This window comes from Myiozetetes cayanensis, unplaced genomic scaffold (genome assembly GCF_022539395.1).
Source record: "Myiozetetes cayanensis isolate MyiCay16 unplaced genomic scaffold, myiCay2020 scf2-11, whole genome shotgun sequence".
Taxonomy (NCBI): Eukaryota; Metazoa; Chordata; class Aves; order Passeriformes; family Tyrannidae; genus Myiozetetes; species Myiozetetes cayanensis.
Window position 1 is genome coordinate 53,663,986 of NW_026087411.1, and position 22,166 is coordinate 53,686,151.

General features: G+C 41.8%; 1 protein-coding gene across 5 annotated transcripts in view; it reads left to right on the forward strand.

Moving 5' to 3' along the window:
• SYNJ2 (synaptojanin 2) overlaps nt 1-22,166 on the forward strand; it is a 77,194-nt gene that overhangs the window by 2,796 nt on the left and 52,232 nt on the right. For 2 of the 5 annotated variants that reach the window (XM_050316201.1, XM_050316203.1), the window contains exons 2-3: nt 2,086-2,218; nt 18,169-18,255. Coding sequence is in view for 2 of the 5 variants with exons in the window: in XM_050316199.1 (XP_050172156.1) it covers nt 7,456-7,576; nt 18,169-18,255 (208 nt within the window). In the remaining 3 variants the exon portion in view is untranslated. Of the gene's footprint in view, nt 1-2,030; nt 2,219-7,164; nt 7,577-18,168; nt 18,256-22,166 lie in introns of those variants that run through there. The other 3 variants (XM_050316199.1, XM_050316200.1, XM_050316202.1) reach the window with 2 other exon arrangements.

Below are 22,166 nucleotides of genomic sequence, written 5' to 3' on the forward strand. Positions count from 1 at the left end.
ACTCAACAGCCAACATGGGGCAACAGTTGAAGTGCAGATAATAATAAAAAAATAGTAATCTAATAAATCAACATGCACAGATCTGCCTCTTAAGGCACCAGATTGCTTAAAAGTAGTCATTTTACAAAGATTTCTCTTCAATATGTTGTATCCTGGCCCATCCGGGACTTCTGTTCCTATATCAGGGCAGGATCTTCTGAGCAGCAGCTTCTAGGATTAAACTGAATTTAGTAACTGTCTTCTCAGAGGCATTTTTAAGCTTGCAGAACATCTCTGATTTTATTCAGGCATACTACAAACTCTCTGCATCAGTGTTTCCATGTGGAACGGATCTGCACCAGTTCTGGCCCTTCCATGTAGTTTGCAATAAATCTCCAGGACCAGACAAAGTCTATTTCAAATTTCTGGAGGAAGTAAAGAGAGTATTCTCCTGAACTGCTACCAAAGTATACAGGGAATGTTATTCAAGATAGCTTCTCTGTAAGAGCAGCACAGAAAAGCTGTCACTGCACCCATCTTTTAAAAAGACAGAAGAAGTGATTGCAGTAACTCACTCTTTGTATCAGGGTCACTAATAACAGAATCTAACCATCGGGGACCAATTGGGCAAAAAGCATCAGAGAATGAAGCAGGGGGCGAGACAAAGAAGAGAAAGGGTAATGGGACAATAAGGAAAATAAAGTTGGTGGTGAGGGCAGCAAGGAAGGCAATCCAAAGAGTTACTGAAGTAGAGATAATGAAAACAGCAGCAAACAGACATTGCACGAGGTGAATGGTAGTGGACTGTGTGTGTGACAAAAGAAAGGCTGTTACTTCTGGCTTGAGAGGGTTGACGTGAGCACTGTTGTCGTGCTCCAACTTTCTCTGCCCTCCAGAGTTAGTTCTACATGGCACAGTACTTCTCACACCCCAAGAGCTGGCATACCCCCAAACCCACAGCTTTGCTTGAGCTTTTCCAGCCACACCCACTCGATGTCTTTCCACTCCACCCCATTCCTCCCCCACCATCTCCCTGCTTTACCAAATTGCTGAAATTATTTTGGCTTGCCCACAATCTGCGCTCGCCCCTTCCCACACACACCAGCCTTCCCAGGTCACTGGTAATACTGGGGTGCCTATAGTGCTGGCTGGTACCAAAAGCAAGGAAATGGCTAGGAATAGAGAGCAGACTACAAAGAAAGATGGTTTATCACCTCCCTTTCACCCTGGTTAATTTTCAAGGTGCACACACGTGCGCACACACACACACATGCATAATTGGAGCAAAAAAAAAAAGGATAGAAGCCTGCAAATGAGTTTAGCTCTAATTCCTTCAGTTTTCAATCAGCAAGGCCTAGACTAGCCTACTCACCTATGTGGAATAATCATTTTTGCTATGTGTGCCATGACCAATCCTCAGGCTAACTGGGATTACATGAGAGCTACAGGCACAGGTGAAATCTAAATCACCTGCACCCTGGGGGCGGAATCTATCGTTCCTAGTCAACCTCAAACTCCCATAATGGTTTATATGTTAATGGTGAAGGTGGCACAAATAAGAAGTACAGGCAATTCTTTTTGTAAAAGCAATGCAAGATCTTGTTTTAGTGAAGCAGAACGGCACACCTAAGTCAACAAGTCAAATTGTCAAAAAACAAACACTGACCAGCAAAGGGAGCGAAATCTACTTATGTTTACTTGCACTACACAGTCTATGAATTTAACTGGTGCATTAAGAATAATGTAATATACCAAAACAGTTGTTCAAATAACTTCAAAGCATGGTATTTCTTCAGTTCTCTTTTCTGGTCTCTTCCCCTCACTCACACGCTGTGCTTTGTCAGCTACCCCTTTACAGCAGCACTGACAGAGATAACACCTCATTCTACACTCCTCCTTTCCTTTCAAGAAAAACATATATTATTCACTCTGCCTTCACCATAAATGGGGCTGTGAAATAGCTTCACTCCTTATCCACTTTGCTCTATTTTACTGTTATAGTTTTTCTTTTAACTTTTCCAGTTCATGGCTGGTGTTGGACTGAGGAACTCCATTAACTATTCTGATTTGAACTAATTCATATCACTGTCTTTTCAAACTATTCAGTCTAAGTCATCTTGTCATAGAACTGCTGAAAAGGAGAGGAACACCTGAGATTTATTGTTCAATGACATTTCTACAAGATTTTTCAAACTTTACCAAAAGCAGTTGAAAAAACCCCAAATCCCCATTCTTCCAGGTAAGCAAATATGTTCTCTTTCCTTTGTGGGAATGTGTTATTACACTGCCTCTTGCTCCCCCTGCTCTTTGGTTTGCAACCCCTCCTAAACAGGAAAACTAATGGACAGGGATTTCTAAAGCATGAGGAGGCATAATATCACAAAGCATCTGTTTGTGAAATTAAATGAGAGAAAGAAGCCTAACTTCAATTTAAAAGCAGCACATACGCCTTACCGGAAACCACTAAAATGGAAAAAATGTTGAACATATGATCATGGAAGAGTACATCTATGCAAGCAAGACATTTTGAGTTGCTTTGAGACAGTGATTGAATACATGGCTTTTTTTTCTACATGGGTTTAGTATCTGGCATTTAACCAGTAGTTTATTATCAAAGGCATTATCTAGAATTCTCTGTCTTAAGGAAGACGCAGCAAACAAATCCTTAACCTTACACCTGGGGAATGTTTCCCATTGAATTTTTATGTAAGAATTTGGGTTCTGGATTATATTTAAGATTTGGGAGAAAGTAACGTACTCATTACAGAGATAAAAGGCTTCTTTTCTCAGTAGTTGTAGGGTGGTACTGGTTGCTAGATAGCTGTTGTGTTGCACAGATCACTGCTGCCACACACTCTGTTTAAAGCAGTTTTAAAGACCTGTGAGATTTTTCTGAGGAAAAGCATGAACAGTAAAATTATAATATATATATTATATATATTATATAATATATAATATAATTATATAATATACTTATTTTCACAATGTGAACTAAGTTCAAACAATAGCAATAGCCTGTTATCCCTTGTGTTCTCTGAAGTTAATGACTTTTTTTCTTTTGGAAAGCATTGATTTAATGTGCTTTTTTGACAAATTCTTGTTTCTGAAGTATGCACATATCTTCTAAAAATCCATCTTATTTAAGAATGAAGTCAGGAATCACTTTGTATGAGGCAGTCTTTTCCAATACTCTGTCTGTGACAATGATGGCTGCTATATACCAGTGAAATGCCATAACAGGCAATCTGAGATTGCCTCTTTCTGGAGTTCTCCTCATAGCTGATTCATGGACAAAAGGAATGCCTTTTTTTGCCTCTTCAAAACCATATCCCTTGATATGGGATAAACAATAAACTCCACTTTCACTGTTGATGTCCAACAGAGGTGTGCATAATTTTTAAGACAACAGGAAGAGGCATATGCTCACTGAGAAACACTGCCAGCATACATTCTGCAGCTATTCTTGTGCAGATATTAAACAGCTCACTTTAAATTCAGATTTTCTATTTTATTAAGCAACTGGTTTTCCTGTCAGGAGTTCCAGAAAATGAGGCAAGAAGCAGTGGAAAATCCTGTGGCTTTCTAGTCCTTTGAACATGAGAGAGGGATACCTACAACTAATCATAAGCATGTCAGTCTGGAAGAAAGAAAGAGAATTTTATCTGGTTGTCTGGTCACTATTAGTGCCTAAATAAATGCCATCTGACTAATGCTGCTCATCTGCACATAGTTTTGGGATGAAGAATGTTAAGCTTTAAAACAGCTGGTGTTACTGAAAATAGTTTCTTAATAAGAAAAGCCTCATGTCCATGAATGCAGTCAATCTGCCTCTCTAGAGAGATCTCTTTCATTTAGCACACACAGGGTTAAAATATAAGTGGAAGAGGAGGTGAGAAATTCCACTGACTTCCCCGCAACCTTTCAAACACAGTTTTTCATTAGCAGCATTTCTAAAACTGTTAGCACTCCACCAGAGCATCTCTTAGCCACTTTTGGTACATCTTCAGAGCTTGAATTTACAACCCACCCTTCTGCCAGTCTGGAGATACACTCTGCAACCAGATAGGCCCTGACTCAGACTGAACCTAAAGCTAGTTTGCTTCCTGCCCAACCACCCTTAGCAGCAGAACCTGCACTGTTTATTCACTTGAGAAGTCACCCAAGCGAGGAACTGTGAGATTTAAGCTACTGAACTGAGGCATATGTTATAGCGTTCTGATGAACCAGAAGCTCAGGCCTGCTTTGTTAACCCACTCCTCTCCCTTCCAAATATGGGTAATATGATACAGAACTACTAGTATTAAAAGTTTCTTTTTTGTGTTGTAAGGATCACAGACCCCGAGGGAAAGGAATAAAGGGAGCTTGTCAGGAAAGGTTGTAAACAGGAGTGGAAACTTCAAAATATTGTTACTGACTGAAACAAAGAAAATGTCTCTCCATGACTCCTCTTAGACTCATGGCAAGGTCAGACGATCTTTGCCAAAAATCTAAACACACAAATAAAACATGCTAATTCATTACCTGTGCTTCTCATGTTCTTCAGAACTATTTTTAAGGAAATGCCGTTGATTTTGTTGAGAAATAGTGACCTAGCTCAAAGTATATCAGACTGTAACAAAGGACCAGATACCTTTTGCACATGAAGTTCTTTACTAGGTCAAGAGAAGTGTAACCAACTAGAAATGAAATTCAATTTCACTGACAGTGTAAGAGGTGACATTAATACCCCACAGCTACTTTCAGAGCAATATTTTGAGCACCTTAGCCTACGAGTGTTGCAAATGCTTCAAATTAAATAAAATTTATTCTAACATTAACTGGAAATTGTGAAAATGTGAAAACAATAAAAGCTTTTGCATGTTAGCAGCACTTACTAGTTGTTTTGAATGTCATGTGCAGGAAAAACTATGCTGAGATATTTCCTCTATTTCTTCCGTACTTGCTGAAGTCAAAAGTTGCTCATAAAAGGCAAACCCCAAACTGTTTGCAATGACCTTGTGGGCACACACACTTCCTGAGGAATCTGTGACCACTGAGGCTATGTGCAAGTGGGCAGAAATCTCCAGGAAATGCTGTCATAAGTGAAATTTATCTTTAATCTCAGAGCTTAAAAAAATTACCACTTATTCCAGTAGCAAAATATTGGACACAGACAAGTATATTTTGTTTGTTACTACTGTGAATCACAAAAGCTTTTTGTAGAGTCCCAGACTGCAAAGTTCACTCAATAGTAAGACAAGTACAGGAACATTCATCCATTCTATGCCCCAAAGTCTTCCAGACAGACAGCAAACAGCTATCTATACTCCCTCCTCTATCCAGTTCTGCTAACTCTGTTTTGCATCATCCCCGTTGTTCCTCTTCTGATGGTCTCCAAACAAACACACAATGCCACCTGCCACGATCAGCGTGCAGAACTGTTTTTCAGTGAGGCAGTTATCTGGGCCCTGGAAACATCCTCTACCATAAAGATCTAGGAGCAGGAGTCATTGTAGTCATTATAGCATGCTTCAGAGCTAAACAAGGGGCTGGGTAGGGGAAGGGATTGGAAATGCAGAAGATTAAAAGAAGGGAAAAATCCACATAGAAAGAAGGACGAAATGGAAAATTGCTCAGGAGTTAATGAGGGCATATGGCCTGGGTAAAAACAGGTGCTGTGGAAGAGGGAGAGTTCACCTGAGGGACTCCTCAAATGACTGCAGGAATTAATTCATTTCCATGATAGTCACATATATAAGGCATACCTTTGCTGGTTAAAAATAGAACATGGTTGATTTACATTTTTACATCCTCTAAACCCCCCTGACTTTGAACTATGTGCTGGCTCAATTTTTCATTCTGGTCACTTAGATTCTACAGTTTCTGGATCCTTTACTTTACCCAGCACTTTTAATCTCACCCAACGTATTGCAGTCAAAGTTTAGGATTGGGTGGGAAAAAAGGCCTACACAAACACCAATCCCACTTTTCCTACCAGATCCCTTCGGAATGCTGTTTTAAGGGGGCCCTATAAACTAAAATTATTCTCCTTTTCCAATTACTACTGGTTATAAAATAAATAACCCAGAGGTCTGTGACAGCAAGACAGCACTTGCTTTTCAGTTTGTTTCTATCAAGTTCAAAGGGGGCAAGGACATTCCACCTGGCAGAGCACAACCGTGACCAATGTTCTCAACATAAATGTGAGACAACAGTAACAGTTGATAGTTTGGGTGGTTTTGAGTTTCGTAGTTTTCTCTACATATAAATGTAAGGTATAATTAATAATGTCTAAAAATTAGAATTCTGCTTTGGTTTACCCATGTATGAATACAACTACGTTCTCTGCTAGAAATTAAAGCAAGTTTTCTCTCCTCTGAACGCATTTGTGTACCTGTATCTACCTCCTAGATCCATTCCTTATGGTTGAACTCTGGAAAAAAACTAGCACTCACTCTGCACAGACTCAACAGGGAATTGTGATGGGAATCCTTTAATACGGGGGTGAGGAGGGGAGGACAGCGCACTTTCATATGAAGGAACACCTCTTTTTAATGACTAGCGAACCTAAAATGTGCACTGTGCCTTTTAACTGAGACTCCTTATACACGGCCCGTGGGACAGGGCATAGTCGGCTCTCCCCGAGAGCCCCGAGGGGAGCTCCCTGCCGGCTCTGCCGGGGACCGGCGCGGGGAGCGCGGGCTGCCTCTCCCCGCAGGAAGCGGGAAGGATCTCGGCCTCTCCCTGGGCAGAGCAGCCTCCGCCTGCCACGCCAGCGGCGGGAGCAACGCCGGCATCCAAGGCATTGCTGGGCCCGCCGCGCTGCCGGGGACTCGACGGCGACCTTCGCCGGGCCCGGCCGCGCTCCCGAGTGGGTGGGGAGCGGTGCCACCGGGCCGGGCCGGGACCCACAGCACCCCGCTGGCTTCGGCAGCGCGGTGGCGGCCGCCCCTCCTCCCTTCCCCTCCCTGGCGGGCAGGGCGGGTGGCAGCGCCCCGCCCGCGGCTGGTACCTGTCCTAGAGGAGGAGCCGCAGCCGCGGAGCCGGAGGGACAAAGTTAACTCTGGAAAGTTTATCGCGGGTGGGAAGGGAAAGGCAGAGGGCAAAGGGGAAAGTTGCTCCCGCCCCCCTGGCCGCAGACGGGGACTCCCCGAGGAGGAGGAGGAGGGAGAGGAGGTGGAGGGAGAGGAGGAGGAGGAGGCAGCAGCGGGGCCGCGGAGGAGCCGCAGCTGCAAACGCTCCGCTCCCTTCACCGCCGGGCGCCCCGCACTGGAGGCGCTCGGAGGCCTGCTGAGGTGACCGGGAGCGGGGCACGGCCGTCCCCCTTGCCCGCCTCCCTGGGAAAAGCGGACGGGCAGGACCCGGGTCCGGCGCTCGGAGTTGCTGCCTGTGGCTGCCGGCGGGCCCTGAGCGCCGCGCCCTCGAGGGGACGGAGGCTCCGCCGCCACCCCCTCCGCCCGCACCCCTGTGCCTTCCTGCCCGCGGCCGGCGGCTCTCATGGCTCTGAGCAAAGGGCTGCGGCTGCTCTGGAAGCAGGAGCCGGGCCCGAGCGCCCTGCTGGAGGCGCGCTCCCGGCAGGACTGCCTGTTGCTGGAGGCCGGCACGGTGGCGGCGCTCAGTAAGTGCCTGCGGGGGGCTGCGGGTGCCGGGGAGGTGCCGGGTCCGGGGGTGCGCGCCCCGTGACTGCGAAGGGGCGCCGGGGTGCGGTGGCAGCGGCTGATTCCCTGAAGGTCTGGGGCACTTTACCCCGTGGCATGGAGAGAGGAAGGGGAGAGCGCAGCCCCGGGCCCGGTGGGACGCTGGCCGAGGAGAGCTCCTCGCTTTACACCCCGGCCTCCAGCACGGCCCCCCAGGCCTGGCCACTTACTGTCGCGTTTGGGTGACCCCCGGTGCCCTGCTACGCATGGAGGGTTGGCCAGCATCTCCTCCCGATCCGTGTCCGACCGGCCCGTTCGCTGCTCTGGACGTCTTTATCCTCCTCACCAGCAGCCGGGGTGGAAGAAGCAGGAGAGGCCACCCACCTGTCTGGTTGTGGTGGGATCTTGGCACAAGGTACCTTCACTGTGCAAGACTTACCCTCTGTAGCCTTGACGGCCAAGGAGAGTCCATATAAAGGGATGGGGCCCACTGCCTCTTGAAGCTTGTACTCAGCTACATCGGGTTCTAACCACCAGTGTAGACAGCCAGCTCACAGCAGGGATTGTTTTGGATAACTGACTTGAGATTTGTGCCACTTAAAAAAAAAAATCCAAACTGGCTTCTCGCTGTGGTGCGAAACCTGCCCCTGTGATTTGCAGGGTATATGGTTACTTGAGTATCTGGCTCTTGCTGGAGGAGTCTCACCTTGTGTTTTGGTACTTGTCACTCGTGAGCGTGACACAACGCTAATGTTGCTAATGTTGAGACAGAAAAGTGAGGTGACTGTGAGTGTAAGGTGCAAAAAGCAACACAAGGGAATACATGCTTGTACTGTATTCTTAAATTGTTTTCTGTGTAATACTTACCTGTGCCTGCAACCATGTTGCTGTTTGCAGTGTTGTAGTAAAAAGTGAATGTACACTGTGGTTTGTACAATGTCCGTAACAACATCAGCTCAGGATCTGGGTCCACTGAGCTGAATCTTCCATGATACACAGTGGTAGGACATCTAGACTAAGATGCTTAATACCACATCAGGTCTTGGGGACTTTATGAATGAAGAAAGCCAAAAAGGTCTTCAGGTAGCAACTGCTTTTCATGATAATATTTCTGATAGTGAAGAAATTTTGACCCATCATGAAAAACATGTTATTGCCACACAGTGGGATTTTGTTGTGTTTTTGTTAATTTGTTTTATTGGAGTTTTATATTGTGTAATATTTTGGGGTTTCAGTTTCTTGTTAAATTCTTTGGTAATAGTGGACATGAATGTGTTACATTTTTATAGGGGATTTTTGTGTCAGTTTTCAATGAACTGATAGTGAAAAGTCTCTTAGTACTGAGCAGCACTTTACTCACTTTCCCTGATTCTAAAATCTGTTGACATTGAAACTCTATATTGATATCAGTGGCTTTTGGTTTGTATTTCATTATTCTAATACAAATCTAAAGCAGCTCCACTTCCTAAAGCCCATGTGCATGAATAAAATGGAGAGACCAGTATTCATCTAGCTGACCCTGAGCCATTTGTATGACCAGTGGAATGATTTGCAATCTCACTAAGGAAAGGAATCATCAACCTAAAATAGGTTTTTCTCCCCTGGTGTTACCATCCCCCATTTGAATTGCTATACCTAAAATGATTTAGTGGCTGGAAAGCTGCTCAGTGGAAAAGGATGTGTGGGTGCTGGTCAACATCCAGCTGAACATGAGCCAGCAGTGTGCCCAGGTGGTCAAGAAGGCCAATGGCATCCTGGCCTGTATAAAAATAGTGTGGCCAGCAGGACCAGGGAAGTGATTTTTCCTGTTTACTTAGAAGGCTGCATTTTGAATCCTGTGTTCAGTTTTGTGTCCTTTACTACAAAAGAGCCACTGAGTTGCAGCAGCGTGTCCAGAGAAGCTGGTGAAGGGTCTGGAGCACAAGCCTTATGAGGAGTGGCTGGGGGAGCTGAGGTTGCTTAGCCTGGAGAAGGGGAGGGTCAGGGGAGACCTTATTGCTCTCTACAGCTACCTGGGAGGAGGTTGTAACCAGGTGGGAGTCAGTCTCTTCTGCCAGATGAGAAGGGATAGGACAAGAGGAAATGGCCTCAAGTTGCACCAGGGGAGGTTTAGATTGGATATTAGGAAAAAATTCTTCATGATAACTGTGGTCAGACGTATTGTAACAGGCTGCCCAGGGAGGTGGTGGAATCACCAACTGATGTGGATGTGGAATTTGGGAAACATGGTTTAATGATGAACACAGTGGTACTAGGTTAATAGTTGGACTCATAGTTGATCTTAGAGATCTTTTCTAATCCGAATGATTTTGTGATTCTGTGAATAGAGAAGTTTATATAGCCTTTCTTAAAATGTGTGTTAGAAAAATTTTGAAGTAGTGATTTGTATAGTGCCCACTGTAAAAGCCTGTTTGCCATACCTTTTGAAAGTCCAGTGTCACCTCTTGAGATAACTGTGATCATTCATGCATTGGCCTTCAGTCTGCTCCATGTTAATAACTCCTTAATTTTATTTCATTTGGTTTCTCCATTTGTGCCTGGGTCGGTTCCTGTACTGTAAGAAAAGCTAGTTTATCCAGTGAAGCTTGTTAAGTTCATTTCTTCTGTTTATGCAGCAGATACAAGAAAAGGAGGGAAAACCAGTAGTAGGTATTGTGATGGTAAATTTAACAGAATTGTAAAGGGGAAGCTCAACAGCAGGCAGGGTGGTAATAGAAACAACATTCATTCTGTTTTGTTTGACTTGCCTTCAGGTTGTTACTAACCATAGAACACTACAGTAGGAGGTTAACATAAACTCTGCATATGTTTGGTTTCAGACATACTAGTCCAAGGATTGTGTTAGCTTTGGCTTCTCAGCCTAATTTTCTCTTTCTAAAAGAAAGTTTTTTAAAAATTGCATACCTGTGGTGAGGAGGAATTAAGCAACTATTCCTTGTGCAAACCTCCACACTAAATAAAAGCAGGTACATATACCTGGAGCACTTAGGTTGTACAAGGATTTATGCAGTTTTTGTATAGCAGCCTCATGTCAATAGAATTGTAGAGAAGAATAATCACAGATGGACAGTGAAGGCCTGAGAACAACTTTTAGTCATTGTTCATTATTCTTTTTCCATAATTACCAAGTATTTCTGCCCTTGAACAGGCAGGACATCTATACTTTCTCAAAGTTTAATTGCTTCTATAATAATTTTGTACTAGAGGAAACAAATGTGGAATTTAACCTAGTTCAAGTGGCAGAAGGGAGTGAGAATCGTCCTAGAAGTTGTGTTACAAAAAAAGAAATCTAAAAAAGCCACACACTTGTATAAACACAGTGTCTCTACAGGCCATAAACCTCTGGCAAACTCATAATGAAAATAAACACTTTCAAATATGTAAACTAACAATTTGATGATGTCTTGTGAGTAGATGATTTTTGCTTCTGTCAGTATGTTATAAAGATTATGATGACAGTTCTAGTTGCAAAGTGGTTATATTTCAGAATTTCCTTACTGCAGATAGAGATTTCATAGGTGAAAAATATTTACACTTTTTTATCAGTAGTGGGAAAGTATTATAGAGATCTCTAGTTGTCTGAGATGGCAGCAATTTATAAAATGAGAACACTTGGCCTGTAATGGCAACCTAACGTAAGAAACTTTTGGAAAAATCAAAAATCACTGCAGAAAACCTAGTTACATATCCTTAACCCCATCAACTTGATCTGTATAGTGATGTAATATCAGCAGTACAATTTTCTGTTCTATCATAAGTTAAATAGGGTTTTTGAAGGTGAGAGTTTTTCTTCTTCCTCTCATGATGTCACTGTAGGGTGGAGGATAAAACTCACTGTTTTGAATTTAATGGTACATTTTCAAAGAGGCTTTTTTTTTTTTCCCCACTGGCAATCCTCAAACTTCGATCATCTCCAGAAGGATGGGTTATAGCTTGAAACAATTCTTCCAGGAATTCTCTGAGCTAGAACATCAACAGATTCTGTGGAAGAAACCTAGAGTCATGAGGTATTAAGAAAAATTGGCATTGATTTAGAAGTTTTTGTTTAATACAACAGGGAGTATAAACACAGATACTGTTTCTGCTTGAAACACATCACAGTTTCAGTGGTTTACAGATGAAGTGAGCTGTACAAGGTAGTTCTGGACTGCTGTCAAGGCAATTGCTAAACTAGACTAAAGCTATAGTGCTGAAAGTATGGTTATTTAACCTTATTATAGCAGGTAATTTCAGTGAAAGGCTGTCAACAGAAGTGCTCTGCTATTGAAATTCAGCATAATAATATGTTTTTTCAAAGGCAGAGCCAAAGGGTGCACAGATTTTTTTTGTTTTCAGCAAGCTCTTTGATTCTGCAGCTGTTTTTGTAAAGGATGTTACAACACCTGTTATGGTGGATCTTAAATGACCACGGTATTTTGAAAATACAGAACTTCAAAGCTGATACGGTGTGTGTTTTTGCAAATAAGGCTGAAGTTTTTCCTCCAGACTTTCACCCACACATCTGGGAAGCTGGCCTTTAATAGAGACAAATTTTTTGCAGAGTTAAGGTGTATGTATGCTCTGTGGAGCAGCTCTGTAGCTCCTCTGCAGCTTCAGTTGCAGGTGTGTATGTATGTGGTTCTCTGATGTGACTGACTGAAATCAGGGTACAGTCTTGCAAAACCATATTTACCCTTGTATCTTTTTCTACAAAATGCAGTTTTTGAGCTATATGTACATTCACTGTTTACAATTAGATTTAGTTTTGTATTTATATGGACAAACATGCCACTGAGTGGGGTATGGAAATCAAACACCAATATCTGTGTAAGCTATGAATGTATTTCTAAGTACTACACACTGTCCAAAAGAATGAGCCCTACAGCGTGACTCATTTCTACTCCTGTGTCAGAATATTCATATAGGTAGTCCAAATTTTTATGGAGTTTTTTGTGGTTTGGTGGTGTTCAGACTTTTCCATTTGTGGATCCCTACAGAACTTGTGGTGGGAGTAATCTTCATAGCAGAAGCCTTGCCTTCCTTAGTTATGCTGGCAGTGGGCACTTGGAAGCTATGGTTTCTCAGGCTGAAAGTCACATAGACTATAGAGAAAAGAGTGTTACAGTTCTTTCACTACTGTCAAAACGCAAATCGGGTACAGAGAAGAGTGAAGAGGTGTTGGGTGTAAAAGTAGAGTGCAGATTACAAGACTTGTTTTCTATGGAAGCTGGTAGTGGTTGTGGGGGATAAATGTTGTTGGTATGTCTCTAGTGACTGCAAGTTTCTATGTGAATGTGTGCAATATGTGTCAGGAACCATGTAAAGATAACGACCAAGCTTCACAGAAGTAACTTAGGGACTTCTCTTTTATTTTTATTTTCTTGACTACCTGCAGTCCACTGAGCTGGCCAGTAGAAACCTGGTGGTTTTATGAACCCATTCTTCCTTGGCTGTGAATTAATATATTTATACATGCCCATACAAGTATGAAAACATAATCTCTCACTAGAAGCAGAATGTTCTCAATCTAGTATAGAAAGCCAGTGAACTGATCTTTCCAAAATGCCGCTTTGCTGTTTTGTTTGTTCTTTTCAACCAGAAATACCTCTTACTAGAAAATTGGTAAATGCATTGCTTAGTATTCGAAATATTTGGGCTCTCTAAAATGTAACTCTGACCACAGACTTCTTGCCAGCTCTATACTGCTTTACCTATATGGTATTTTAGAATACAGGCTGACTTGCATAGTGCCTGTGTAGCTTGGATTGAATGTGAATAGGAAGATTTTAGTGATGAAAGATACCGAAAATACAACTTTAAATCTGTCTGCAGATGACATAAAACACAATTAGGAGGCAAGTTACTAGTCTAAACTCATATAATACCAGACACTGGACTTATTTCTTGGTAAGATGGTTATGGTAGTGTATATATGGGGAGTTTGATATGAAATTTCTGTTTGATTGTAGATTTCCCCTGTTTCTAGGGAAAATTCACATCTCTTTCCCCACAATGCTAAATGACACAAATAAAGCCCCCCATCAGATCAAATCTATGTTTCTAAAAGTACTTAGAAATATGCTTCAGATTATATATGTATAGCAGCACCTACAGCAAAGCAAGTACCTATTTGAAGAGTCAGGCTTAAGAATCACAGGAGAAATACAGAATCCATAACCCAGTCCCAGACTCTTTTTCAAGAGCTCTTTCTCCATTTTTACGTTTAAGCTGTAGGTATTACTGTGTCTGTCCCTAGTGTTGGACTTGGAACTGTAGTACCTTTGTGCTCTCTTCCTCTGATCGCTGACCTTTCTGGGCTCTCTATGTGTGAGAGCTGTGCTGATTCCTGCTGAAGTCTGGGTGATCAGCCCTAAGGAGGGGTTGAATAAAGGAAACTGCGTATGTTTGGCCAGTTCCTGCTGGCTGTTAAATTGAATTTGCAGGTTTTACAAGCAGGAAGTTGCACTTGGATAAGCCATATGGTATATGTAGTTGTATGTCTCTTCATGGTGTGGTTTTTTTTCTCTGAAATATTTTATGCATGGAAAAATTCATTTTTAATTGAGTTTATTGCAACTTAGTTTCATTGAATTATTACGTACCTCTTGTTTTGCAAGGTTAAAATGTTGAACTAATGTGCCAATCTTACATATAATTTACTTCAGGAGCTTATTCATAATTAAAAAAATGCTTAAGGATTTCTGTATCCTCTATCCTGAAATCTGTGATTTCTGTATCCTTGCTTGCACACCCGCAGGGCGTGGAGTAACACAGTGCCATGGAGGCTGAAGGCTGTGAGGCATGAAGGAGTCATGTGCAGATCCATAAAGCTCTTATGAACACATTACAGTTGTGATAATTATTGCAGAAGGGTCAATACTCACTTATGTGCTTAGTGGAAGGAAATATTACTTAAAAAGTATTACTGGGAAGCTTTAGTGGAGTTTGGTGATTACTAGGTGTACTGTTTAGTTACCTGAGTTATTGTTAACTAGTAGACAAATGCACTACATGATTTCAATCTCAACTTGTTTTCTAAGTAGAAAACTTTTATTTCATCACCTTGTGTAGCAGTATTGTGCGTTAACTACGTATGTACTTATGCTGGTATCTCAAGTTGGCTGGCTTGAAAGAGGAAGGATTTTACATGTGAGCAGAGTATAGTTAAACATGGAACCCTCATCCTAGATTTTCAAGCAGACCACTCTCACTGCCTCTGCATTTTAGAGATTTTATGAAAGCTATTACAGAATAAACCCCATGACTTTGGAACATTTAACAGAGAAACATGGAAATAATTTTCATGTTAGCACAGAATCACAGAATTGTTAAGGTTGGGAGGGACCTCTGGAGATCATCCAGTCCAACCCCCTTGCCAAGGCAGGTCCTCTAGAGCAGGTGACACAGGAATGTGTCCAGGAGGATTTTGAATATCTTTCAGAGAGGGAAACTCCATGACCTCCCTGGGCAACCTGTCCCAGAGCTCTACTCTCAGTGGAAAGAAGTTCTTTCTTGTGTCAAAGTGGAAATTCTTATGTTTTAGTTCATGACCATTGCTCCTCATCCTGTTTCAGGGCACCACTGGAGGAGACTGGCACCATCCTCTTGGCCCCTGCCTTTGAGATATTTATATGCATTAATGAGATGCACCGAAAAGTGTTATGTCTTTGGACACATATATAGCTGCCAAATGGTGGTAAAACTGTATTTTCTGTATTGCTGAAACTTGTCAGATATTGGTATATATTTTCCCTGTTCATCACAGTCCTTTAGAGTTTCATAGTAATTTTTCCACTGAACTCTCTTCATCCAGGAAAGATATGAACCTGGCTCAAGACCTCTGCAATAATGTCCTTTTAAAGTCACCCTTTAGTCATCCTTTCTATAAATTGCTTTTTATAATGGCTGTTGGGAATTCCTCCTCCTTCTCATTCTCCCCCTCCAAAATAATCAAAAAATTGTCTGAGGTGTGTCAGAATCCAGTTAGGACCTCACAGTGCTGGAAGGGTGATGCCTGTATCCTTGCTTGCACACCCGCAGGGTGTGGAGCAAGACAGTGCCATGGAGGCTGGAGGCTGTGAGGCATGAAGGAGTCATGCCCCTAGTCATGAGGGCTTGTGGAGGAGATGGCAGCATGCTGGAGCTGCTGCCTGACCTCTGCTGCCTGAGGTCCCTGCTGTGACCCATGCAAAATGACAATGGTCACAGTGCATCTCAGGATTTTGTGCAACAGCGAGGAGTGTAACTGGACAGGAGACTTCAAATTCCAGCAGTATCTTTAACTAAGGGAATATACACACACACACAAATAAATTTGATCCATATGCACTAAAACATTCTGACCTCTCCATTTGCATGACCCACGGATGTAGCTGTGTCTGTTTGGCATGCTCCTTTCCTCTTGAACTAACCACAGGTGAGGTCTTGGTGTATACCATGTCTTTAGAGAGTTCATGGAAGTGTCAAGGGAAGATCACTTGCTTACTTTTTTGGTTTCTGAGTCTAAGCTGCTTCAGGGAGCAAAATGAACCCTAGAATAAATAACACAATTTGCCATGGGGTAGAAGTTACTGGCAAGTTGTTAGCCAGCCAGAAAGAGTGGCAATGCAGCCCAGAGTCCTCCTGGAGCTCTGTGCTGGGAGCCTGCTCCTTCCTTCCAAGCGGCTCTGCCAGCGCTGATACCCTGACTGATGCTACTGTGCAGGCATATGTTCTGACAAATGGCCTGCCCAGAAGGGCAGCATGTTTCTGCACCACTACTGGTAAAACACAGCTATTTGTCTGCGTGTTTGGACAAGTCCTGTGCCAGGAGATGATGTGTGTGTGATGCCACTGGCTTGACCTGGGAAACTTTAGTGGCTTCTGTAAATGGCAGTGTCAGGTGCTTCTTGCCAGTAGTGGCACGAGTTGTGTCTAGCTTATTTCCATGCTGAAATAAATTCCATTCTTTTGGATCATGCTTTTAACAGACGCTTTTAACAGCCAGCTTTCTAACTTGTAGTTCTATTTTGAAGAGTATCACTGTCCTTTTTTTTTAATACATAAGGAGGTCTTGACAGGGAGTCTTTTCTTCAAAAAAGAAAACATTATAGTCTATCTAAACTGGTTTTGTGAAGCTGTTTTTTTGAAGTGCCTGAGAACTGAGCTTGCAGAGTCTCAACTCTTAAGATGTGCTGTTATTAACAGCACATTAACAATTTAAATTACTGAATATTTAAACTGTTACTGTCCAGAGATTCAGGTTACCTGATAGAAATCACTTTATCCTCTGTCTGTTGCTTATGTTTTGTTTTACTGGTGTGTGGTATCAACATTTTACAAGTTACTCCTGATTTACTCAGTGTTCTAAGAAAGCAGAATAGGTAAGTTGTGAAAGTATGGTAGTAAAAACAAAATTAAGAAAAAATTAACCAATCTTCCTTATTTGTCATCAGTGCAAAAATTGAGACAAATGTTTTAATTTCCTTTGGGGGTTGCCTCTGCTAAGGAATTTTGTGAGAGGAATTGTCCTTTCTTTCACTTCAAAATGTCAGCAATGTATGGGATATTTATTTGTTTTCCGTGCTTCTCACTGAGCTCTTTGCCTCTTGAGACTTATAAAGAGAAGTCTCTTTCTTTTCTGTTCCAGCATCCATCACAAGCGGTTCAGTTTATACTTTTTGTGCCCAGAGGTTTCAGGTTTTTTTAACTGCTGAAGTTTTTTAGAAGCATAAGATTGCAAATTATTAGAAAATCTCTCAAATTACCATGTTGCTGTGTATCTGTAGTTCAAGAAGTAGAAGGACATTTGAAGCTTACAGGCTGTTTTCCTCATTTGGGAAGGTAACCTTGCTCCTCATTGGGAAATATATACAAAATGCAGACTTACTCATTTAGAAAGTATGCTGGTTTTACATTAAAGTAGCCAGTGACAAGTTTGATGTGTATTCTGGCTTAATATCTAAATGTTCAGTGTGTGCCTATTGAAGTCACTTGTTGCAGAAATACAAAAATATAGCACCAGTATCTCACCCTTTATTGATTTAATTAGTTAATTCTTACTTCACTAAAATATGTTGAGTTCTTCTGGAAATCAAGATCTGATACTGTGTCTACATCAAATTATGTTATCTTGCATAAAAATTTTCAGTTCTGTCTGAAATTAGACTGAGAATCTGGAAGTATAAACCCTCTATTTTTGTACATCAAGAAAAGGTAGTATATTTTAGCTTATGGCCAGACAGATTGTTATTTTTGTTCTTATTTTAGAACAGTGTAAAGTTTACATGTGCCTGTATTTTTCTTTATTTATTCTTGAACTAACGTGACACTTGTACCATAGAATAAGAATCAAACATGTTGTTTGAAAATTCATGAGTGTTCTCCTTTCTTCTAGGCTGGTGTGTGGAGAGGCTGTGCACTTCTGTCCCTTTGCTTTTTAATCTCTGTCTTTTTAAAAGCATTTTACCCCTAGCTTTGTAGTGAGCAAAATCAACTGTGGGAAGCATTGGTGTAGGCAATAGCAATGTGAAAATTTCATAAAGATTGGATAACTAAATTTTCTGCCTTTCTCTTTGTTTCTCAGCTGTTTTGTTTCTCTTGTTTTGTTGCTCAGCTCCAGAAGAAAAGGATGCAATTAAAGGACAATATGAAAAACTCGTAGATGCTTATGGCTGCTTAGGAGAGCTTCAGATTAAATGTGGTAAGTGGCCATCTGTATGACTGAGATTATAAAATGCCCAGACTATGATAAATGACAAGTGGCTAAAGTTGTCCAAGTCCTTAAATTGTGAAAGCTAATTGTACCTTGTCATGTACAGTCTGGAAAAGATCTGTTTCTTTTTCTGTTCTGTGCCTAAAGCATATCACTTAATGATAGTCTAAGAATTTGGGATTTTGTCTTTATTTGTTTTGTCTAACATTCTTAGCTGCCTGAAGATAATTGCCATTCTTTTTTCCCTACCACATTTTCCAAGGCAAGCTATGATTTCTTACTTTTTCTCTTCTTTAAGGATCGGGTTTAGACACTTGATTATCGGGTCATCTGAGACTACAGTACTACAGATTGCCAGTTCTTGCTTTAATGCCCAGTTGCCTTTAATTGGGTGATTCACATGAATAAAGATTTGCAGAACCATGTCTTTAGCTTCAATTAGTATAGTAAGGAATATTTATTGTCACTGCTGTAAATCTCTGTACAGTTTGAGAATCTTGATTTAGGAAAGGACTTGCTATTACACTGCCCACAGGAATGTTAATGGAAATAACATGTTTTAAGAACAGAAATACAGTGATAGATTTGAAGGTAATAGTACCTTACACAGTACTTTAAAATCACTGATGAGTTAGATGCATAAGTAAAAAAAGCACTATATGCATTGTTCCCAAGGTCTTCTTTAATTTTTGTTTGGAGGAATGACAAGACTTTTCCATATAACTTGATGCTTGGTCAGGGAATTTACCAAAGGCAGTGGTGGTGTGAGCACTGGTGTATTTAGGCCAATAATATGTGTGTCTTTTTTTAGCCTACTTACCATTCTTCAGCCTGAGAAGTATCACTTGAGATTGATCTGAAGAGGCAGCTGCAATCTGGAGGATTTCTGTGTCATAATTTATGTAGGCCCATCTAGTCTTTTAACGTGGATGTGTACTTTTTGTTTGTTTTGTTTCTGGTGGAGTTAATTCTCTGGAAATTTACATCAACTTCTTAATGGAATTATAAATAGAAGGCCTGTGTTTAGTTTTTCTTGGCACTTGGATCTGCTTTTCTTCATAGAACTATAAAGAATCTTGTCGTAGTAATAAAGGAATGTAGCTATTGAATTCAAACACTTCAAGCTAGAGATAAGGGTAGTTTCTTGTATGTGATGGGAACCAAGTATATCCAAGTATATTAAAAAGTGAATGATTTCAAATATCTTGTGAAATATTCTCAGCTTTACTTTTTCTCATGTCCTTATTTCTTCTTGAACAACATCTGGTGAAATTCACTGCCCTTAAAGTTTTTTTCTCTGTCTGCAGCATTGTCACTGCACCTCTATCTTGCTCTAAATTACAAGTTCTGGTACAGGACTTCCTTTGGAAGATATTGTTAAAATTTTATCAGTAATCTGATAAAAAAGTTAACTAGTAGAGGCAAACTTCTAATTATGATCGTGTGAAAAGTCAGAGGGTCACGCTGCAATCATAAGCAAAGGTAAGCAAACACTTTCTGCACCTGAACATGTTAAAAACCACGAAGATGATTGTACATCTGCTATCTCACCATTCAAGAGGTAGCCCAGGTTTTTGTCACAGTCTCGTTTAGGTCTCCATCTTACACATAAGTGAGTTCCATCTGTTTAGCTATTGCTTACATAAAAGAGTAACACTACAAAGGAATTGTATTGGGTTTGTGAGGGAAGGTTTTGATAGTGGGAGGGGCTACATGGGGTGGCTTCTGTGAGGAGCTGCCAGAAGCTTCCCCCATGTTCCCTGGAGCCAATGCCCGCAGGCTCCTAGATGGATCTGATACTGGCGAAGGCCAAGCACATCAGCGACAGTGGTGGCTTCTCTGGGATAACTTGTTTAAGAAAATGGAGAAAACCACTACACAACTGGAGCTGGAAAAGAGCAGAGTGAGAGTTATGTGAAAGAAACAACTCTGCTTACACCAAGCTCAGTGAGGAAGGAGGGGTTAGGAGGTGTGTCAGGTGCTGGAGCAGAGATTCCCCTGCAGCCCATGGTGCAGCCCATGGTGAGCCAGGCTGTCCCCCTGCAGCCCATGGAGGTCCATGGTAGAGCAGACATCCACCTACAGCCTATGGAGGATCCCACATGGGAGCAGGAGGATGCTCGAAGGTGGCTGTGACCCTGAGGGAAGTCCATGCTGGAGCAGGCTCCTGGCAGGATCTGTGGCCCCATGGAGAGAGGAACCCACACTGGAGCAGGTTTGCTGGCAGGACTTTTCGCCCTGCAGGGGTCTCAGGCTGGAGCAGTCTGTTCCTGAAGGACTGCACCCTATGGAAGGGACCTACACTGGAGCAGTTACTGGTAAACTGCAGCCCATAGAAAGGGCTCATATTGGAGAAATTTGTGGAGGACTGTCTCCCATAGAGGGACCCCATGCTGGAGCATGGTAAGAGTGTGAGGAGTCCTCCTCCTGAGAAGAAAGAAGCAACAGAGACAATGTGTGATGAACTGGCTGCAGCCCCTATTCCCCATCCCCCTGTGCTGCTGTGGGGGAGGAGGGAGAGAAAATTGGGAGTGGAGTTAAACCTGGGAGGAAGGGAGGGGTGGGCGAAGGTGTTTTCAGGATTTGGTTTTGTTTCTCATTATTCTACTCTGATTTGATTAGTGATAAATTAAACTAATTTCCCCAAGTTGAGTCTGTTCTGCCCATAGCTGTTGAGTGAACATTCCCTGTCCTTATCTTGACCCATGAGCCTTTTGTTACTTTTTCTCTCCCCTGCCCAGCTGGCATAGCAGCTTTGGTGGGCACCTGGTGTCCAGCCAGGGTCAACCCACCATGGAAATGCAATGTAACTTTTCTTTTTTGTATAATGTATTTTAGCAGCTGCAAACAAGGTATAATTGGCCAGCTCTTCACTGAGCATCGGTTCTCACACAGACTTTGTTCAGGAGTATCAGTATTTTTAATTACTACTGGAAACTTGTAGACCATAAGTGCTAAATTAACTGAAAATATTTGTGAAAATACATTCCACTGGGATATTAAGAGTATCTTTGTAGAGCAGAAGGGGAGACTTTTTGCCAAGAAATGAAAGATGTGTCTGAAAACTTTAATTAATCTGTAAATATCTCTACTTAGGAATCCAAATAAATCACATTGTATGCCTGCCAAAGCAGACCATGCTTTTCACAAGAAAGTAGATGAAATATGTGAAACTGACTCACAGAGTTAATGTTTCCCACCAGTAATAACATTCACTTCTATGTACTTATGTCTGTTAACATGACTCACTAAGTTCTTCTGCTTTCTTTTGTGAGATGGATGGCAGCAGAATGAATTGTACAGTGTTTCTGAGCTGTGTCTCAGCCAAGGTTTTGCTGCCAAAGAGGATCTAGCAGTGACAAATACATCTTAAACAAAGTGTTAAAAGAGATGGCTTTACAGTATTTGGTTTAGACTGTGATGTCAGGAAGGGATGCATATATAAGGTGGTATTTTAACACCATCACCACATAGGTTGTTTAGTTTAATACAGCTGCTGTATTTGGGCAGGCATTCTGAATTCATTTGACTGTGTATTTACTCTCTCTCTTGCATAGATAGAAGTTGAAAGGAAGACATTTCAAAGGCAAAAAGGACAACTAAGTACCTGTCTTCTATTGCTTTTTCATATATCCTAAAAATGTAATTGTATTTAGAAGAGGGAGAAGGAATATCTTTGAGACTAAAATGGTAGTTTGGAAAAATCTTGGGTTTTTTCATAATTCTGCAATAGATTTCCTCAGAAATTTTCAGCTAGGTGGGTAAAGTCTACTGCTCTGCTGTGTTCTGTTGCTATTTTTGAAAACAGACAAGAGCCAACAATACCTTGCAAATTGTTTTGTGGTGGACTATAAAGTGAAGGGGAGGTATGTATGGAGTGGAGATGGAACAGGCTGAGG